The following is a 21,653-nucleotide window of genomic DNA, read 5'->3' on the forward strand; positions in this document are numbered from 1 at the left end:
ATGCCCCCCCCCCCGCCCCTCCTTAAAACCCTCTTACTCCCACTAAGGCGTCGTCCCTAGGAGGCATATGTACACTGTGTCTTTTAGCTCTGTTACAGTGTGCAGGTGGTCTTTCTAGGACAGTTCTGGGCTGCATGCTTCAGAACTCTCTTCCACTACTTTAATAACAAGCTGAATGGTGCTTCTCTTTTTTATGTCTCTATCTGCCTGTGAAGTATGTGAGGTATGACTAGTTTCGGATTGCCAGACCAATCTCCACAGTGCTGGGAAGTAATGTCTGGCAACACCACACATACAGTACATTTTAGGATAGGAGGAGAAAACGTTCTGCAAAATAGTCTTGGGAAGGAACTTCTTTTAGTGGAACATTTGCATCCCAAAAAAGAGAGCGACAATTACAATATTAAATGAATTTAACTATTCACACAATACAGTAACGTGAGCTATTTAAATCAGCTGATAGATGGTTGAACCAAATGTTGTCTTACCAACGTCCCAGTTAGATGCCCTAAACATATGTTAAATATATGTTAAAATGTCATGTAATTCAAAAATGAAACTGCAACGTGTGACCTGTTCCTTTCCTCTATGTGTGATTTTGTCTATGCTGTATTTCTGTTTACATTGTATACTGGTGATAACTGTGATATGTAACTGGATATGTGAGCGGCAAACATTTCAACAGGGATGCTCTATCATATTAAAAAAAATAGGCTGATTTCTTAATTTACCTCTTCCCTCGGTCTGTCAGTCTAAAGTCTTGCAAATTAGAATGAAACCTCACCACTGTATATACTTCTTGCCAGGCAAACCTTCCCCTTCTGCAGAGGGAGCTACTCCACTGTGCACGGGCAGCCAAGCAGACCCCGGCCCAGTACCTGTCCCAGCATGAGCATCTCCTGCTGAGCACCACCATGGCCTCCTCGCCAGACTCCTCTGAGCTGCTGATGGAGCCTCCGGAGGCTGTTACCAAGAGACACAGCCCCAACAGGTTAGATTAAAGTATACCAGAGTGGAATCATACACATCCAGCCTTCATCCTCTTGTACATTTTTTTTTTTAAACCCCCCCACCGCTATCTCTCCTTCAGAGCTAAAGAGAACGGTTTCCACGAACGTCCACCCGCAGCCATGGAGCCCGCCGCGAAACGAATTTGCACCATCAGCCCCGCTCCCCGACACAGCCCCGCCCACCCGCTGCCCCTCAGCGCCCAGCTTCACCCAACCCCTCCACCCTTGCAGCACTACGCCCTAGATGACATCGCAGCACCACACATTCTACACCGCGAGCACAGTCAACGCATGTTGGAGATCCGCGAGCTCAAAGACAGGCCCAGACTCCCTGGTACGTGATGCTTATTAAATTATTTCTTTTGGCCAAGGTTCTTGGAATCATTTTTTTTCTTAACATTTAGAGTTAATGCCTACTGACATTTTATTTCTTTCCTGAAGAGAAGGTAAATCTCAATCGCAGTCGTGGCTGCTGGTAGTGAAAAAAATTCAGTTTAGAAAAAACAAACCACATCCGTCGTTTATTATTCCTCCTCATTTTGATGATGATAATTATATGCTACGATACATACTTGTTGACATTTAACCAGTTATTTAATAAGGTAAACATTGATTATTCAAGAAATAACATTTCTGCAAATTACTTTAGCTTGAAAACAGACACACTGCGATAACGGGTGGTCTGTGTGTTTGTGTAGCCGTCCCCGTATATATCGCTGGAGTCCACATGTGTATAAACAGAGCCATACTGTCCAGGCAGGGAGGGTTAGATCTACTCTGGTGTATATCTACCCTCCATTTGGGGCTTGTCAGCAAGTAGTGGAAACAGCAGTAGCTCACAGACCCAGGCGTGCGCACACACACACACGTACAGAAACACACCTTGATATGTTCATGGGAGAGGTGCTGTGTTTACGAGGCCTTAGTCCCTTGTCTGACAGCCTCCCGCCCGCCTGCCGCCACTTAACACACACACACACACACACACACACACACACACACACACACACACACACACACACCACACACACATAAACACATCAGTCCACACACTCGTGGCTTTGAACTGATGAACACTGATGAGAACCAGGAGTAGAGAAGTGGTTGATGGGAAGGCGCATGTGTGTGTGTGTGTGTGTGTGGTGTGTGTGTGTGTGTATCATTATTCTTTTCAGCAGGCCTAGTGTGCATGTGGCCTCTTGTTGGCTGCTCGTTACTCAGTTTTAGTAGATTGTGGTTTGCTAGGTCTTTGTAGTCAGTGTGAGTCTTTGTGTATGGACATGTATCAAGACGTTTTGGGGCGCTGTTTGAGAAAAAGCTTAGACTTAGACCTGGACTTCTCTTTATAAATCCTTTTGGGATGACTACCACAAGGAAATTGAAATTTCTTGTGTGTGAGCAAAGTATTATGCTGTTAAATGTAAATTAGGTAATGCTTTAGTCACAGTGTGTGTAACAACGGTTTTGGAATTAGGTGTGTGTGTGTGTGTGTGTGTGTGTGTGTGTGTGTGTGTGTGTGTGTATTTATGGTCGTAATGGTCCACAGTGAGTGTCAGACCGGCTGGTTGTGTTTAGAAGTGGAGCCACTCCACTCAGCCTGAGTGTCTCCCTACTGGAATGCTGTGAGCTCCAGGAGGGGAGGTGCTAAGGGAGACATTTGGGGTGTGTGTGTGTGCGTGTATGCGTGTGTGGTTGACAGCTGACTTCCAGATGTGTGCAGATTCTGGGTGCTGGAAGTCTGTTTTGCATCACAGGCTTCTCCTTTTCTTTTTCACCCCACCTTTCTTGCTCACAATCCGACCAGTCAATTGCTGCATCTTTTGTTTCTTATTTTCCGCTCCCAATTTACTTTACCTCATCGCTGCCACTCTTAATTCTGGATGTAAGAGTCACATCTCTTATGCTATGTGAAAAAAAAGGATTCCAATGTATGACCATCACAAGATAGATATATAGTGGTGAAATAATGAAGCCGCTGTATCAAGGAGTTTATTTTGTCATAAGACACACACAAACCTTTCACTCATGTACTGTCACTTGTGGCTTTGCTACGTTAAAAAGAAAGTTAATCACATTGGCCTGTGGTCTGTCTTCTGCGTGTTTTGATCAGGCACTAATGGAGGCTACCGCGAGGAGCCGGTGGACCACAGACTGACAGACAGAGAGTGGGCTGATGAATGGAGGCATCTGGACCATGTAAGTCTGGAGACAGACACAACTACTGCTAATGACTTGTGATATAGAAAGAATGTAAAATGTAATTCCTCTTACTGAGGTCCTACACTAAAGAGTTTGGAACTTCTCACAGCATGAAAGCAATGACACATCACTAGCACATCTGGATGTTATACATTAAAGCGGGGAATTTACATTTTGCTACTAATTGAAACAGCAACTCCCTATACAGTACACACTGGCCTCAAAATTAGAGGCTGAAATTCTTTTACATTTAATGTGTAGTGATAAGATTTAGATGTACAGTACTTATTTCATAAATAGCTTTACAGCACACTCACGCCCGTATCATGTTGTGTGTCCTTCATCTAGGTGCTGAACTGCATTGTGGACATGGTGGAAAAGACACGGAGGTCAGTGAGCGTGCTCAGACGATGCCAGGAGTCAGACCGCGAGGAGCTCAACTACTGGAGACGGCGTTCGAGCGAGCAGGAGGACCCGCGCAAAGGCAGCTCAGGCTCGACTCCCTTCTCAAAGACACACAGCCCCCACTCCGCAGAGTCGGGTGGGTACCGCTATTTTTCAATTACATTGCTATGCCGCAGAAACCAATAACTCTGTTGTTATGTCTGTGATTGGCGCCTATTGTGGTCCAAAAAAGAAGATTGCTTCATGAACCCCAGGATGAAGCCAAATCAATGGAAATCAGTTAGTTGTTAGGCATAAGTGGGTCAGTTCACCCAAATTACGATAAAATCATTACCATGCTGTTGTATTTGTAAGTTTTGAGAAATTTTGACAGACAATTTTCCTCCGTGATTTAAGTTTTATATGCTTATTTGGGTGACTGATCCTTTTATGTTAAATATGAAGTAGCATCATAGACAAGCATCCGTCTCCGATCCTGGGAAAACAAGACATCTCTTGGAAGAAAGGTTTAACTGTTGGCAATTCACACATTAGACACATGGTTAGACATTAAACGTCTTAAATATTATACAAAACCTGAATTTAAACACTGAGTTTATTTTTTTTTACAATATGATATGTTGGTCTGAACATTCTGAGGTGTACTTACTGGCCAGGGTTCTGAAAAGTCTGAACACCAACCATTGCAGCCTTTCTTCTATTCCGTACTCTTTATGCCGTCTGGTGGTTATTAAAAGAACTGCAGCTAAGTCACAGTGATAGTGAGTACTCCACAGTTAGTTCCCTGGTCTGCTGTGTACTGGCACGGTTCTTTCCCAGTGCCAGCCTTGCCTTCCCCCTGCTGGTCCATAGTCACAGACAGGTGCCAGGACTTGCCTCGGCCATATCGGCCACAGAAGGGCCGTTCTGCCATCCTGCAGGCTCAGAGACCCAGAGCTGGCTGACTCGCCTGAGCACCATCTGGGCCCCCAGCCGGGAAGCCAGCCTGCTTGCCTGGGCTCGGGCGGAGGAAAACTGTGGTGGGGGTGGAAATGGCGGCAGGGAGGGTGTATGCACTGCAGGCCTGGTCGAAGAGTGAGAGAGAGGATATAAATGAAGGAAAAGAGAGACAGCAATGGTGAGATGGAGGATATGAGAGATGGGGAATGAGGAGTTGAGCCAGTTGGCGTTGTTGGAGAGGCAGAGCCCGGTAGAAACACATAAATAAATGGAGATGCAAAAGAGAGAAAGAGAAATTTAAGGGACAGACAGAATGTTGACACAGCTTGTCGGTCCGCAATTCCGTCCAAGTCAGACGCATTCCTTTCTAAAGCTGTCAGATCTCAGATCAGTCCGAGACTCTGATAAAGAACAATTACATTGGTTGTGTGGTCTAGATATGCAGACTTGTTTGCATCGAGGATAAAATAAAAGACTGCATGATGAAGATAATACCAATGTCTGCCTCTGTGGCATTTCTGTGTAAGCACTTGTTAACTTGATTGAGCGGTCAGTCATAAATTCAGCCACTATTTTTTACAATTAATCATCTTAATATCTTTCTAAGCCGAGGCAGGTGCTAATCCCTTCTGTCTCTGCTTTCCCACAGACCCCCAGCGCGACTTCGCTCCACGGCCAGGCTCGGCATACGTTACAGATGAGATCTGGAGGAAAGCTGGTAAGGTCTCCATCAAATTTAAAAATTGAAATCATTGATGTGTTATTGAAAAAAAAAAAGCTTATATATTTAGTTAAATAAAATAAAAAGTTGATCATAATGCATTTTATTCAAGCAATAATCAAGATTACAGAGGAGAATGCATGATGTAAATGTTTGGAACACACATTACATGAAACTGCTGATCCGAGGCCTGTTTTTGACTGATGCGATTGTGCAGAGTTTAAACTTAGAAGACTTCTGTCTCCCCTGATGTATAGAAGAGGCGGTGAATGAGGTGAAGCGCCAGGCCATGGATGAGGTTCAGAAGGCAGTAGCAGAGGCTGAGCAGAAGGCTTTCGAAATGATTGCTTCTGAGAGGGCTAAGATGGAAAAGACTCTGGCTGATGCGAAGAAGAAGGCTCAAGAGGATGCCATCTTGGTCATCAATGAGCAGGAGGACTCCAGTGAGGTGAGCAGAGCTACAGATTGTGGAGATTCTAAAGTATCCTGCAGTCATAGTGCTGCATCAAAAAGAGGGATTCTGCACACACGATTATTTGTTTTTACATTTATCTTACAATTAGCCTTTTAGAAACATACAGACGGCTACATCCAAGTGACAGTTGAATCCTCGCATAATTATCACCTGCTGTCCGACTCAGCTTTACGGAACTATACAACATCTTGCAGTCCACTGTTTTGGTTCACTCCCATTGCTCTCATCAGTGTTGTAAAACAGACCGCTGTTTTTAGTTAAAAAGCTCTAAAACTCCACTGTTAGCCCAACAAAAGACAGACAAAGACATAGTGGAGCATTAAGTAACTAAAAAATGTCATTCAGGGCTGCTGGAGAGCAAGAAAAAAGAGAGTTAATGCCGGACTTAAATACATCAGGTGGCAAGGAACACAACTTTGTAATAGCAGCGTTGCTCCATATGTGGCTGATTTGTAAATTGGCAAATGTTCGGTTTCGGTTTTGGAAGAAGCTTACCAATGTGAGGACACAAATCTGCATGTGAGACACTTCTTTCCTCTCCTTACCTTCCTGCGAAAACTTAATCGTCTCTCTTTACTTCCTCAGTGTTGCTGGAATTGTGGCCGCAAAGCTAGCGAGACGTGCAGCGGCTGCAATGCCGCTCGCTACTGCGGCTCCTTCTGCCAGCACAAAGACTGGGAGAGGCATCACCTCATCTGCAGCCCAGGACTCCAGGCTACACCCAAACCAGTTTCCGCCATCACCGCAAGCAGGGCAGCAGCAGCAGCAGCAGCCGGGGTGTCTCCTGTCGGCCTGGTCGGGGTCAAGGCCCTCGACGCTGTTTCTTCAGTCTCCAGTCCTGTGGGAGAGAAGGCCTTGGTCGCGTCTCGCTCCTCCACCCCTTCCACCCCTGCCTCGGCCCCTGAGACCAACGGACACTAGGAGGTCGAAGGACATCAGTGGTGAACGTGTCGCCGATCCTCTTTCTTACTGGGGAAGAATTGAATCAGCAGCGAGCAAGAGGAAACCATTCGTGGGTTAAGTTAGGTTTCCAGATTTTTCATCATACACTTTGGCAGAAAAAAAAAAGGACAGATTATGGATGACTGTTTGAGTGATATGTCAACTGGGACTTTGGCTTTGGCAAAGAACAGAAGGACTCGTCTCGAATGCATCTATTGGATGAACAGATCTCCCCGAACAGATGGAAACGTGTCTGTCTTCGTCCAAAAACCCCATATCTTGGATCTGCGAGGGGCTGAAAAAAAAACTGATGATTGATCTGAGTTTATCTCCGGCGGCGGGGAGGAAGTTATAAAGGGGAGGCATATGAGAAAAGACAGTGGAGATTTAACCCCCAACCCCCCAAACCCCCCCAATATTCTCACTTTGATGTCTATAGATTTACAATAGGGAGGTGGTGGTGGAAAATGTAAACAGTGTAATAGTACCAGCCATAAAGCATCTGTCCTCGACCTGTAAGAAAAGTCCGACAGACAATAAGAGTCGTTTCTGCAGCTCCTCCTCCTGTATACATAAATATCTGCTCGCCAATCTTGTCAGGTTTTTCATGTGTGACTGCGTGTGTCAAAACGGTTGTGCCGTCAGTGAATATTGTACAGCATATGATAACTTTTGTCAAAGCAATATTATAGTGAAGTGTTCAGGTATCACAAGCCGTTTCTGCATCACCAAAGTTTTTAGTCGCTAAAGAGAGATTTGTTGTCATTGCCTGTAAATGTCCTTGTGAATCAGAGATAATTATACACTAACCCCACGTCATATGTACTTTTATAATGACTCTGGTCACTATTTTTCAGTTTATCAGTCTTCTTCAAAGAACAGAGAGAAAGGTGATGGTGATTGGATCAAGTAAGCACAGGAAGGAAGGAAGGAAAGAAGGAAGGCAGAAGATGAAGTTAAGACTTTATTATGATTGCGGTTTCATTTTGGCACTTGTTTGCGTCACCAGTTTGTGTGTATGGCGGGATCGGATGTTGCTTCAAATCTTAGACCAACGCAATGTTTGCATCGGACAGCTTTTCAAGTACAAGTTTTAACAAAAGGAGAGATTAAGGGGTGACAGTTAAATCTGTTTCACTTCAATTTGAAATTATTAAAAGGGAGAAAATTCCCACTGGTGCTTACATTGCCTCGGTGGAGTTTTAGAGCAGCGACTCGTTCCCACAGAGAATCTCAGGAGCAAAACTGTATTTGTATGCACAGATCATTCTGTTGTTGTTGTTTTTTTCTTTTGTTGCAGTTAGGTTCAAGTCAAAAGTTTATTGTAGTCTGCTGTTACAACTGAGACATTGTTCTTGTTTTTTTCGTTCATTGTGAGATGACTTTGTAAAGAATATTATGAGAGAATGCCTTTATTTTGTGAGCCACGATTTTCTTTGTTCTTTAAACACGTTGTTTTTTGTTATGAGGCATAACTTCATATGAAAAAAGACATTTTGACATGAAGTATGAAATAAAGAAATAGAACTACTTCAACACTGTTTTGTGTGTTTTCTCGGATTGACTTTATATATGGAATATGTGATGAAGTAAAACAAAATAAAACACATGGTGATATAGCCTGACTTAATTAAAATGTATTATAAACTAACTTCTCTTTGATCAATGGTAAATGTATATAATCATCTGCTATTGTGCCTACATAGTCAGTGTAAATTTGATACAAAAGCCACACATCCATTTATAAACTCTATATATATATATATATATGTGTATATTATTAATTCTAATTGTAATCCTGTAATACCAAGAGCACTGTTGCTTTAATTTTGTGCTATTTTAAACTCACAACATATTTATACATAACTTAATTCAACATGTTTTAAAGTGTCTTAGAATGAATCAAATTATAGACAGCAGTTGCTTCTTCAATAAACGTGTTTTCCTGCACAAATGGGGAGGTTATTTTTTCAAAAGCCGCACACCTCTGTATTTTTGGCATCCTCTTTGTCTGAATGTTGTGAATCATTCAGTGACTCCTGTTCAAATATGCAAGAGGCATCTGTGAATTCAGGTATGAAATAATAAGAAGGCTCTCCCAGTGATTGAATAATTCTAAAGTGGATGGAAATTCATGCATGATGTATGATGTTTTCCACCTGAAGGTAAAAATTATTCAAATCAGCACATGCTAAGGTTCTGTGTTAAACGGAACGGTGTTTACAGGAGAGGATACTTCAACTGTTACTTTAGTCAGCATTGTGTTTCACTTCGAAGAAGCTAAATATCACAAACAGATGGCAACAGGCAGCAGAAATATGTCATTTTGTCTGTAACCACAGAGTGGCAGTATAAGCTATACTTTAAGAAGTGAAGTGTCATTGCTTTGAATCTTGCTGCCAAGTCAGAAGACCCTATATGTGGGGGAATTGTTGCAAAAATCTTTGACAAAGGCAGTAGGTGATCACTGGGACTTCAAAACTCGTCAGTCCACAATTCCTCATCTATGGCATTATAAATTCTACAAAATAATCCCAAAGCATGACTATTTTTAGTCTGATGAGCATTTTGGTCTCACAGAGAGAACAAATACCAATAGTAACACCACATTGTGAATAAAATACTTTATTATCAGTAAAGTAAATGTAATAGTATTTTTAATCTGCAAAGAAACTAGTACCGGCAGCTGTCAAATAATGTATGCATGTTCCCATCTAAAATGTGGGGTAGAAATATTTAAACACAGTACAATAACCTTAAATTTGTGGTTAAGGGTTAAGTACAATACATGCGTGACTGTACTTGGTTAGAGACCACCACTGTAGGTATCGGCATAGTTCTTAATTGACGAAAGTACATCTTTTTAAAAGCTGCTGTCTTTTTAAGCAGCTTTGTTCCAGTTCAAAGCACAGGTCTTCAAAAAACATGATATTAGATCTAAAAATGAAAACATGACTCATCTGTTGTTTGTAGAGGTAATTGTGTGTCGGCATGTATGCCAGAATTAGCATTGTTATTTGTTTCAGGGCCTGTCTAGCAAAATCGTGACGTCTGTGTTATCCTGAAGGTAAGATATTAAGTGGTTTCATGCTGTGGCTCGGATGTCATGGACACAGCAAAACTGCTTGCAGGTTTTTATCTTGTCATTAACATGGATCTGTATATGCAGGTGTTTTGCACTACACATGTTAGAAAGTATCCAGACTCTTTCCCCATAATGACATGAATGAAATGTCACATTGACATAATTATTAAAACCCTTGACACTGCAATCAAGCGATACAACCTCGAGCCTTTTAGATGCAATAGGCTTTACTCACCTGGATTTGTGGATTTTCTGCCAGGATTCTCCGCAGATCCTCTCATGTTCTGTCAGGTTGAATAGGGGCCGTCAATCGACAGCCATTTTCAGGTCTCTCCAGAGACGTTTGATTGGGTTCAAGTCTGGGCTCTGACTGATGGGCCACTTGAGGACTTGACCCTAAGTCCCTCCTGTGTTGTCTTGGCTGAAGAGAGGCTTCCAAGCTGTCATAAATCCCGGATAAGTGGATAGTTGCAGTAAAGGTTGTTCTTCTGGATGTTTCTCCCTTTTCCACACAGGATCTCTGGAGCTCTGCCAGATTCTTATAGGTTCTTGGTCACCTCTTTTGACAAGGCCATTCTCCCTCTGATTGCTCAGTTTGGCCGGGCAGCCATCTGAAGAGCCCTGCCTGGGCAAAACCTCTTTCATTTAGGAATTATGGAGACCACTGTGCTCTTGGTAAACCTTCAGTGAAGCAGAATTTTTCCTTCTCCCAGATCTGTGCCTTGACACAGTCCTGTCTCTGAGCTCTGCAGGCAGTTCTTTCCACCTCATGACTTGGATTTTGCTCTGATATGTATTGACAGCTGTGAGATCTTATGTGGACAGATGTGTGCCTTTTCACGGCCAATCAATTGAATTTACCAAAGAAGCACTTCAATCAAGGTGTGGAGACATCTCAAAGGTGATCAATAAACATGGTAGGCTCCTGGGCTAATTTTGAAAGTAATAGCCGAGGGCTTCACACAGTAGCATGGCATAACTTTCTGAACTTTATGCATGCGTTGTGAAAGTTATACAGGCCTGTGTACGAGTATTGGACACTTCCTCTATTTACATTTGGAGTTGTAATACCTCTATATGTTGTGAGACTGTTTCCTGTGGATTTTTTTGTTACCATTTTAAGAATTGGTAGCTCTTGGCCCACAAGTCTCGGAATGGAGATAAACTCAGTGTGTGGTGAGGTACCCAACAGTCCTTTAATCAGTGCACAGTCGTGTACTGATTGTCGAGGGAGACTGGTTTGATGATGTGCCTACTGCAGTTTCTGTCCTGACTTCTTACTGGCGGCAGAGTGATGAAAGTCTACATTTAACAATGTCTGCAATGACCTTTAAAGATATGGCAGTTATATCACAAACACAAAAGTACAGTAAACCTTTCAAGTTTCTCTTGAATGCCTACTTTTTCTTAAAACGTGTTTTTACTTATCTGGTCCATATGTGAATCTTGAATGATGGATAGAAACATGCTGTTTTAAGGGATAGATTATTTTTTATTTTATGTGTATACGGTATATATGTTCTTGGGTCCTACAGCATTAAGTTAATATCTTCATTTATATTTATTGAAAACAGCTTGGCAACCAAAGTAAAATTTTAGACCTGATGGTGGCAGTAGATAACAAGTCAAGGGATTGCTAAAGTTCTTATAATAATCCTGAGGGGAACATTGATATCTGGACCAAATTCCATGGCAAAGATCCAACAGTTGTTGACAGATGACATCTCACTAAAAGCAAAACATGTGAACCACATGGTGGAGCTAGAGAACAAAGATCATCAAAATCCGTAGGATTTAGGATCTGGGGAGAATGAATCTCTGTACCAAATGTCATGGCAATCAATTGAATAGTTGTTAAATTATTATTTTCTCAAACTCTGTCGGCTTTAGCAACAACAACCAGAACCTCAGAGCTAACCAGCTACACGCTGAAAATGGCACAGTTTTAAGAAAATGAAAGTAAGGATAATTAAGGTTGACAACATTACGGTCTAAATGGCACACAAATCCAGTGCATTACACAAACAAACTCAAAAATGTAGCGATGTACAGGGAGCTAACATTGTGTCTGTCACCTCTGGTCGATATTTTATATTATTATGAATTATATGATGGTGTTGAAGGATCTGTCACAGTTTGTTATCGCAAAGAGACAAAAAGTTCACTTGAGCGGTATCTTACTCCCATGACAGACATTACATGACACTGAAAAACCCATTTTGATGATAAAACTGTTCTTCCCCATCTGTCTTTTTAACATCTTCACATCTCTCCTCACAGACAGTTTTATTACATGCTCTGTTCCTTTGTAAAATGTGCAAGTGGTTTTTGACATAACGCTTTTATGAACACTTAATGTACCTCAAGGACAGGAGTAACAGTAATTGATTTTGAGAATTCTTTTGAAGACTGCTGCTGCTGTGCTGGGCCTACATTGTAACAAAGACACTGCATAAAATGTAGCTCTTATGTTCTGCATAACAGGACAATGATCTATTTAATAATTGATACAGAAACATTTGCAAAAACCCAAGTCAGTGTAACAAGTCTTGAAGTAAAGAAGGACGAGTGACTCAGCCTTTGAGAGTCGAGTCGCCCTTTCATCATGTTACCTCCCACACAATCAAGTTTCCAGGGTGAAGGAAATGAACAAACTGAGGCATGAAATAGGACAACAGCTGTTCCTGTCTCACCTTTGGCCCACAGTCTTTGGGTTTCGGTGGAGATAAGTTGCACTTGAACACGTCAGACACGCAACAATAATTTATCATGTTGTGTACTAATGGTAATCTCAAGAACTTGCTCTTTTTATTTGCTGTTCTTTGACCTCACATATGGTTGTATAGTTGTGTCTGTGAGCTGAAACACTCTGACAGATCAGATTGTAAAATATCTTGTGCCATTGTGTTGACATTGTTCAATGTTTTCCGAAATCTTCTACATTCACAACTTTTATTCTTCCAACACAAACACAGACGGGAGACACAAGCATTTGACTTTGGATGCCTTCTGTGCTGTCTTCTACACGATAAAGTAAGGAGGAGGAAATGGCAATAGGGATGAATGAAACAGGACAACAGATGTTACTTGGTCACCTTTGCCGTAGCCCTGGGCTCCCTGAAGTGATGACCTGTGTTTGCCCACATCAGAGTCAAGGTCACCTGCATGAATAAAAAAGGCCTCTTTTGTTTAAACCTGCTGGAGAAAAGGTGCACAGTGGTATTCCAATAACTGTAATAACTTAAATAAAAAATAATTTGCTATTCATCAGTGTCCCACAACCTTTTCCCTTATCAGAAAGGTACATTTCAAGACCAGAAAATGAATCATAGGAACATTTGATTTAATTAAAAGAAGTATTGAAATGTGCCATATTCAAAGTAATGCTCACATGAGGCATCTATCCAGCAAAAGAAGTCAATCAGTGCTTATGTTGTTTCAGTATCTCATTGGAATGTGCAACTGCAAGAAGAAATCTTCTGAGACTCCTGAGTTGTATTTTCAGAGAATATTGCATTCCACAGGGGTTTCACTATACACATCTCTTATCCAGCAGGAGCAGCAGCAACAACAACTGAATATCTATATTGTCTGCAAAATGAAACAGAGACTCAGTGAGTTAATCTCTGCTGTATCTCCAAGATATATAATAAATCAGTTAGAATAGCGCTCAAAAGGTTTTGTTAGAGACTCTGAGGTATTTACATTTAAAAGCACACTATTGATGCATTTAAATGTCACAATCCTTGAGATTTTTGTAAATTAAACAGCATTTTATTTAGTGATAGTCATTGTCAGTGGCAGGGTTCGCCATTCCCGCACCGGATTAAAATATACCTACTGTATGTATGAGGAATTCACAGGGAGCCTCTCCTTACTGAGTTTAGATCTTCTCATTGAAAGGAGTATTTCCCAAATGTATTCCTTTGACTTCAGAGGAACAGGTTTGAATGAACTGTGTTGAAACACTTGTGTTTTAATTGGGTTTTTTTTCTAGCCGCAGTTTATTTTGGGAGAACAGTTGGAAAGAGAAAAAGAAATACTGTATAATGTTTGTGATTTGTTTCTATCAAGAAACACATTTGTATCCTTTATCTGTCTGTGACATCTTCTGGAAATGTTCCTCAAAATTCAGATTTTTTTTGTTACCTATAATTTGATGTGGCATGGACCCTTCTCTCCAGGGTTGGTAATATATGGAGTGGTGGCACTTGTCCCTAAGTGTTCAACAGATGAGGAACAGGAGGTGTGGGTACACCTCCTTCCAGCCTCATCTACAGTCCAGATTGCCACAATATATTCATTTGGTTTTATCAGCAGACAGCCTGCCTGACAGGAGGCTGAAGATAGGGCTTCAATTTGCCAGTAATCATGCAATCAGATGTTGTACTGTATATATATATATATATATATATAAATATGTATGTATATACCGCAGTGCACTGTTGCTACATTTGTATTGCAGCATTGGAGAGAATAAATCCTGCATTTGTGTAATGGTGTAATTGCAGTGGCTCCTAACTTCTTGTCTGAGTTTTAAAACACCAGGTAATTTCTAGCATAGTAATCTAAAAACTCCTAGATATGCAACCTGGCAGCCTGTTCTCACAAAACACATGTTCAAAAAGCTACAAAATGATATGATTTTCACGTTGTTGTTTTTTTTTTTAACTGTGAGCACCACATTGACTGCTGCTGTTACAAAACCTTAAAGGCCGTTTTAGGTAGAATCAAAGGCGTAGCCCCGCAGACTCCTCTGCGTCTACGCACTTAAAAATGTGTGATTAAATGCGTTTAATTGTTGTTAACTATTTGAATCGTTTGACAGCACTAGTTCCAGTTAATCCTATAAAAGCCACCGGCCGGCTGTCACGTTAGACTGTGAAGCTTCTGAACTCCAACACAGTCGCACAAAATTTGCAATTAGCCATCAATTTTTTCATCAACGGCCCATGTGTGGGCTCTACATAGTTGATTTGTCGCATAAGTATCAGAAGTAAATTTAGTAAAGATATAGCAGACAAAAAATGTATAAAGTTTCCAGGTAAGTAAGTAAAATTTAACTTTCTTTTCGCACAACGCTCACTTTTTCTTATCTAAACTTAACCGCAATCTCCGCCAAAATGACCAGCAGCTGTGAGCTCGGGTAACTGAACCACCAACAATTGCTGACCTGACGGAGCCCCATGCGAAGCACCACCGACGGTGTCACAGAGCTCTGTAGCGGCTAAACACATCTACCAACTGCCGCTGCTACGGCGAGCTGTGACGGAGGTCTGCACCCACGTCACAAAGCTCTGAAGCAGCTTAAACAGTTAGCATCTGCCGCTCAGTAGCTGGTGTCTCGTGACCAGCTGGCTGTCTCCTAGTTTCCATATGATTTCGTACGTGTTAGTGTGCATAACTATTCGTGCGATATCATACATAACCCGTTCATGAGAATGGGTTGAACCTGGCGAAGCTAATACACGGGTCATAGTAGTCATAGTTGGGTCTGTAGGACTCAATAATTGTCCTGCATTCTGCTCATACAGGTAATCTTGGTCAGTGTCTAGTGTGATCCACAGAAACCTCAAATTAATTTTAAGTGCTGTCCTTATCTCAGTGTTTGGTCAAAGTATGAACAGAAATGGAGTTTTGATGGTAAAGAATTGAAAACCATTTCAGGCTAATATGTTTTGTTTTGTTGTTTATTGGATTATTTGGATTTCTAAACCTTACTTGAATTAAATCCAGACTCATCTGGTATATGCAATCACCTCAAATTCACTGGTGAATCCACTTAAAGAAGCATCAATTTAATATTGTTGGTATTGACATTGATTTAAATGACAATATGTAATGTGAAAGCAGTTGCTTGTGATGTACCCATTGAGAATAATCCAACTTGGACACTCTACTGAGCTTTTTAATCCTCTTTAAAATTGTTACATTTGTTTTGTTCCTTTCAAGTCTGAGAACAAAAAAGCCTGGAGAAACTTATTGTAAATTACCTCCTGACACCAGATGGCAGAGAGACAAGTTAGCAACTTCCTGCTGAAGAACACCAAACAAGCTATTCATCCAGACATACGTCTTGGGTGAAAATCAGTGCTAAAAAGACGAGTGATATAATAATTACATGATTCGTCACTGTGTGCACTATCAGAGATAACTATCTGTCAAAATGAAGATTCAGAGGCTTTTTCACCTGTCAAAACAATTAGTAGCTTTAATGATTTTATTACAGTTGCTTTTTAGTTTGTTTACAATTGGTGGGGTACAGGCTACATTACGAAACCAAGACACAACAGAAATATGAATATATCCGTGTTCCATATGTACAGATGGAATACTCTACCATAACCAAAATAAATACATTATATACTGTCATTATAACTTAGTGATGCAATGAAATCTCACAAAGTGTTAATCCCTTTTAATACCCCCACTTTTTGAGACAAAGAGTGTGTCTCAGAGGAGATGTAACTAATATAAACTGACCACTAGTCTATACTGCAGATGTCAGGGCAGGTGTAGCTTTTTTATCAATAGCTTTTCTTTTTTTTTTACCTTCTGTGCACATGACAGTAGCTAATGAAAGAATAACAGTGCTACAGTATCATACAGCACGTGCAGCCAGGGGTTAAAGGAACTATTACTGAAAGCTGTTGGCCACAGTCATCAGCATGCATGTTTAGGCTGCGGAAACCTTCATCTCTTCATCCTCTCTGCTGATTCTTCCTACTGTAATTGTATTCAAACAGTAAATAACTCATCAAAAGCACAATGACACTACTGGCATGGTAATTTTCATCTCGATTGGATGTGCTCTAGTAGCCTATACTAGGTTCTTTTTGATTGTTCTCCACTGGCATAATAAAAGGACAAACACTGCAGGAGAGAGGAGGCCGGGTAAGAGACAGGCTTTTGCATTGCAGAGAATCAGTCACTTTCAAGTCAGTATCGGCTATAGGGTGCAACTATCCCTTTTGATATAAGCGGCACAATAATAAGCTGTCGTAGACAGAGGAACATTAAAAGATGCTGCTGGAGAACGCTGTATGACGGCATTGTCTCTGTCTCCTGTTGCTTTCAAACACATGGATGCCTTTTAATTCGTCTGTGTGCGTGTGTGTTTGTCTGTGTGTGTGTGTGTATGTGTGTATGTGTGTGTGTGTTTGCGTGTTGCATGTGTGGGTGAGAGGTTTGATACACCAGTGTGTCTTTGTCCGTGTGACAGTGTAGGCAGGAGATGTGACATTCTGGATTCACTTGCTAGTTGTTAGTCATAATCCACCAGGAAGCTGAGGAACCACATACAGAGAAAAAATAGTTAGGTCACCCCACACCAATCTACCGTGTAACTCGATTTAGGACTCCTGAGGGAAACGTCAGGGTACATTTAAAATAGTTCATGTAATTTACATTTTATTAAGCTGTAACTTTTCAATTTGTCAGTTAAACATTTCCATTAGCGGACTGACGTGTACATGATTTTCATCATTTGGGGATGGTGGCAATTAAAACATTTAATCACAAAAAAAAATCACAGCTTTATAGACACAAGACATAGGATTGTGAAGTTGTGTGCACATTATTCCGCTGTTTTTTGTTTTTTTGTGATAGTCAAAGTGCTGCCAATACAGGGCAAATACAAAGCAAATGATTTTACAGTATGTACCATGGTGTCCATTCCAGCCCAAGCGTAGCACTTGTTCAAGCTGTGAACAGATTCTTAGTGGTAATCAGTGCAAAGCACCTTCTGGAAAAAATATAAAGGCTTCGTTGGGTGACTGTCCCAAACACACACACAATAATGGCCACTGCTTTGAGCAGCATAATATCGTACTTTATTTATTTTTCTATTCTTGACTCCAGAGTCGAATCCTTCCTGCGCTTCTGACGTGCACCTTGTAAACTATATCGTGCGTCTTTCTCCCAATCAGGGCATTTTTATCCTCAGCAGCAAGTAACCTACTAATGATGTCTCTCGTGGACAAGAACGGGCAATGAAGCAAGCATCCCTCACGCCAGGTTGCAATCACTTAGGGCTGAAGTGATTCCTTGAATGGCTTGAGTAATTCAATTATTAAAAATCATTGACGCAAAGAGTTTAATCCATGAAACTATGTACCTGCTGTGTTTCAAATGGATACTTGTAAGTGTCACAAGTCTGGGATCATTTCAAGCTGAAACAAAAACTAAAACTGCCGCTACGCACCCACTTCACATAAATCAACATGATTGCTAGTTATGATCATAAACTGCATAAAATATGGACGTAGTATCCGTGACATCACCCAAAGGTTTCCGCAGAGCCAAAACAAAGCTTAATGTGGGCGACATTGGTGATATTTTGGCGATAACAGCAAAGGCAGGACCCACATTGGTTATGACCCGGTTAGTTGTTTATTTTAAGAGACCTATCTTATTTTCTCTTTTGTATATTTACTACAGCTCTTTAATAAAGCAAGGTAAAGTAAAGTATTTCTTATCCAATTACTTTGTTAATTGATGGAATATTTGGTACACTCGACTGCTAAAATCATCAATAGTTGCATCCCTACTATTGGTTGTCAATAACTCTAATCAAACCTTTTTTTTTTTTTAACTATTAAAGAAACACTCAATGCCAATGCAAGTACAGTAAACACTACAGTAAAACCACGTACGTGTGATTATTTCATTGTCACATTTTAGTTTCACTGTTTAATTTAATCGAATATTGACAATATACATTGAAAAATGTAACTTTTCCAGGCTTTTTGAACTAGTTATTGTAGATTTTTCAAAACAAGGTGAATTTTTTGCATTTACCTTAAATAAGCACTTAAAGACTAAAGGATGTTAGTGACTGGCCCTACTTTAGAATGTCTCTTCTCTGTCAGCTCCACAAATGCTATGCTAAATTGTCTAATTTACAAACACTAGTTGGGCTTTATGTGTTTGACGCAGGAGACAGTCAGCATGCATGCGAGTCACGGATGTGGAAGTTAACAACCCCGTACAGCACCTAGCAACGAGTGCAAACCGTGCAGCCCACACAGCTAAATCATCATCTGCAATGGACTTAAAAGAAACAGAAATAATTATTATACCACATCACTTTCTGAAGCATATTTAGAGGTGTGCAACAAAGGAATCAAATGTCGAGATGAGAGCAAAGAGTCGTTATTGATGCCTGGGCTGGAGTGTCAGTGATCCGTGCTACTCTGCCATGTGTTGGTCCTGCTGAGGGCTTGATGACGAGAATAAATATGTGTCAGGTGGAAGTCACATTACCAATAAGGTTGCCTGCTGGACTTATTTCCACACGCTCTAAAAGAAGGCAATGCACACATATCTGCAAAACATCAGAACCGGCTCACTGTCAACAGCCAGTGTGAGCAAAGTCCAGAGAGCATATCCCCATATGGGATATTTATTTACTCAGAAACGTTAAATATTTGTACAGTGAATGCCTTGATTTGAAAACATTTTCTACTTTCAGGCTCAATAACCAAATTCTCAAAGTGATTTATTGTCAGGAGGCCAAGAAATTCTGGACGCAGCCCCAATTTCTACAAATGAGGTGTCTTAGTACATCTGAACATATAAAATACCTGGATGTCCTACTGCATCCGGTCGGGTTTTGCTGTATGCTTTCTGGCTATTCTGACCCACTATTCCTTGCACAGCATATATAAAGGCAGATGCACTACATACTAAAATTAAATAACAAAAGGTATATGATTTGGAACTCAGCCTGGGATTTCTAGTGTTGACTGTTGATTGTTCTATTGTCCCACAATGCAATGCAATGAAGGAGCTACACACAGCTAAAAATTTAAGATGGTGGTAGATGGTATTGAAACAGATTTAGAAAGATTTTTGGCAAATTCTACCATTTCCTGTTAGTAAAACATGGTTAAACATTTTGCAGCATGGCCCAAGATGTCAAAAGAATTGCAATGTGTGGTGAATGTAAGCAGATCCCTGATATGGATACTTCTGGCTACCATTTACAATTCCATTATATAGCGTGGCTATTTTTCTAACTGTATTCCTCAAAAGACTTGGAATTGTTGTTGACACAGGGGAGTCTGTCAGCAGGCAAAAGACAGATCCGAGAGGCAATGAGCAGAATGTATAGCATCTTCTCAGCACCCAAGGAGTTTGGGTCTAATATGCCATCACTGTGCCAAAACTGGATGTGTGTTATACGAACACACCAATCGTTATGTCATAATGTCTGAGGTCTTCATCGTTTCCAACGTACAAATATCAGGATATTTTTCTACCTCTACACATGTAAAGGAGATAAATGAGGTAAAGGAAAATCCGACATAAACACACGAAATGGCACAAAACAATAAAGTAAAAGTAAATGTTACACAAACTGTATTTTGCAACTATGTGTCACTGAAAGTCCAACTTGCACAATTTTGGAAGTTTGAATATATCTTACATGTGTTTATCTCACACTGAGACAGATGTGAACGCAGACACAAATAATATACAAACCTGGGAGCAACATGGTAGAAACTACTTCAGCATCCTCCAGCATGTCAATGACACAGCGCTGAAAGTCTTTACTGCTGTTGGACTGCAGGTAGCTATAGAGACAGAAAGAAAGGTGCAAAATACAAGTGAAAAGAAAAAAAAAAAAAGTTTAGAGGAAATCAGAGTTGAGCATCATCTTTAGCAAAGTGCATTTAAAAAAACAGTTAGTCAATGGAGATTTAAATGAGATATTTAATATTAAGTGTTGGTGTCTATTGTATGTTGACACAGGAGGCAGTCAAAACTGTAAAACTGTTAAAATGTAACTGTAAATGTTAATACTGGTTGGTGAAAAAACTTTTTTTTAAATCACATTTTTATCAAACATAACAGGTCTGTGCGGATTAATATATATTCATTGATTTGCTTACTCCACGGATTGGCTTAAACCAATGTACCCGTGTGTGTCTGCGTATGTGTGTGCTGACTGAGAGATGGGCCATCTGCTCATCTTCACTGGTGGGGAACATTTTCATCAAACAGTTAAGAGTGCCAAACAGTCTGCCAATATCTGACACAGACACACACACACACACACACACACACACACACACACACACACACACACACACACACACACACACACAAAATACTGACCTCATCCAGGAGATGCGGTCTTGCCAGAACTCATACATTATGTAACTCAACTTTCCCGGGAGCTTCTGAACGGACACACTGTCATCAGGATAAAGAAGAAAAGTAGAGTGGGACAAGAAGAGGATACTAAATTTCTGTAAATGTCAAATGTGGGAATCTTTTGAGACATGTCAGGCATAACTCGCGTGGAGCAAAGCTTCTTACAGGAAAGCAGATGGCGTTACAGTAAATTTGCCCTGATTTCTATACAATAAGTTAGTGACAGTGTCAACTTTGTGAAAGTATTTCTGTAAATGGGTTATTAATGTGAAACAATTTAATTCATTTTCTCACAATTTGGGGTCTCATAAAAACAAAAAAATTATTAAAAAAAAATATTTCGTTGACAGTAGCTGTCTATCCGTTTTGGCATAGTTGGCACAATTCAAACCCCTGATTCACCTTTGCCTCAATGTTCAAAAAACAACCTCAGCAGCAGAGTCTGACTCAATGTAGTCAGTATGTTACTTTTTCTGACAAGCAAGACACTCACTGCAGGTTGTCAGAGTGGGCTGCGGTGGCGTCAGTGTAGCTCTTCAGTACTTTTTGGAAGTTGTCAAGATCTTCATTGGTCACCGACATCTGCCTCTGAACAAGAAGGATGTTCTGTTGGCAAGGATACAAGAGAGAGGAACATTATGAGATGACTCACTGGCAGCCAAAGAAGTGTGTGTGTGTGTGTGTGTGTGTGTGTGTGTGTGTGTGTGTGTGTGTGTG

At 40.7% G+C, this 21,653-nt stretch overlaps 2 protein-coding genes across 4 annotated transcripts in view; one reads left to right on the top strand and one right to left on the bottom strand.

The window, feature by feature from the left end:
• cbfa2t2 (CBFA2/RUNX1 partner transcriptional co-repressor 2) overlaps positions 1–7,209 on the top strand; it is a 36,630-nt gene extending 29,421 nt beyond the window's left edge. For all 3 annotated transcript variants that reach the window (XM_032513327.1, XM_032513328.1, XM_032513329.1), the window contains exons 5-11: positions 807–991; positions 1,091–1,344; positions 3,121–3,206; positions 3,558–3,750; positions 5,203–5,271; positions 5,532–5,722; positions 6,335–7,209. In XM_032513327.1, the coding sequence (XP_032369218.1) occupies positions 807–991; positions 1,091–1,344; positions 3,121–3,206; positions 3,558–3,750; positions 5,203–5,271; positions 5,532–5,722; positions 6,335–6,670 (1,314 nt within the window). In that variant the 3' untranslated portion in view covers positions 6,671–7,209. The remainder of the gene's footprint in view (positions 1–806; positions 992–1,090; positions 1,345–3,120; positions 3,207–3,557; positions 3,751–5,202; positions 5,272–5,531; positions 5,723–6,334) is intronic.
• Positions 7,210–15,958: 8,749 nt separating this feature from the next.
• Positions 15,959–21,653, bottom strand: part of necab3 (N-terminal EF-hand calcium binding protein 3) — a 36,824-nt gene continuing 31,129 nt past the window's right edge. Inside the window, exons 10-13 of the mRNA XM_032513344.1 lie at positions 21,430–21,542; positions 20,898–20,975; positions 20,262–20,353; positions 15,959–17,062 (exon numbers count right to left, since the gene is read on the bottom strand). Coding sequence (XP_032369235.1) covers positions 17,034–17,062; positions 20,262–20,353; positions 20,898–20,975; positions 21,430–21,542 — 312 coding nt within the window. The 3' untranslated portion in view covers positions 15,959–17,033. The remainder of the gene's footprint in view (positions 17,063–20,261; positions 20,354–20,897; positions 20,976–21,429; positions 21,543–21,653) is intronic.

This window comes from Etheostoma spectabile, chromosome 4 (assembly GCF_008692095.1).
Source record: "Etheostoma spectabile isolate EspeVRDwgs_2016 chromosome 4, UIUC_Espe_1.0, whole genome shotgun sequence".
NCBI classification, from domain to species: Eukaryota; Metazoa; Chordata; class Actinopteri; order Perciformes; family Percidae; genus Etheostoma; species Etheostoma spectabile.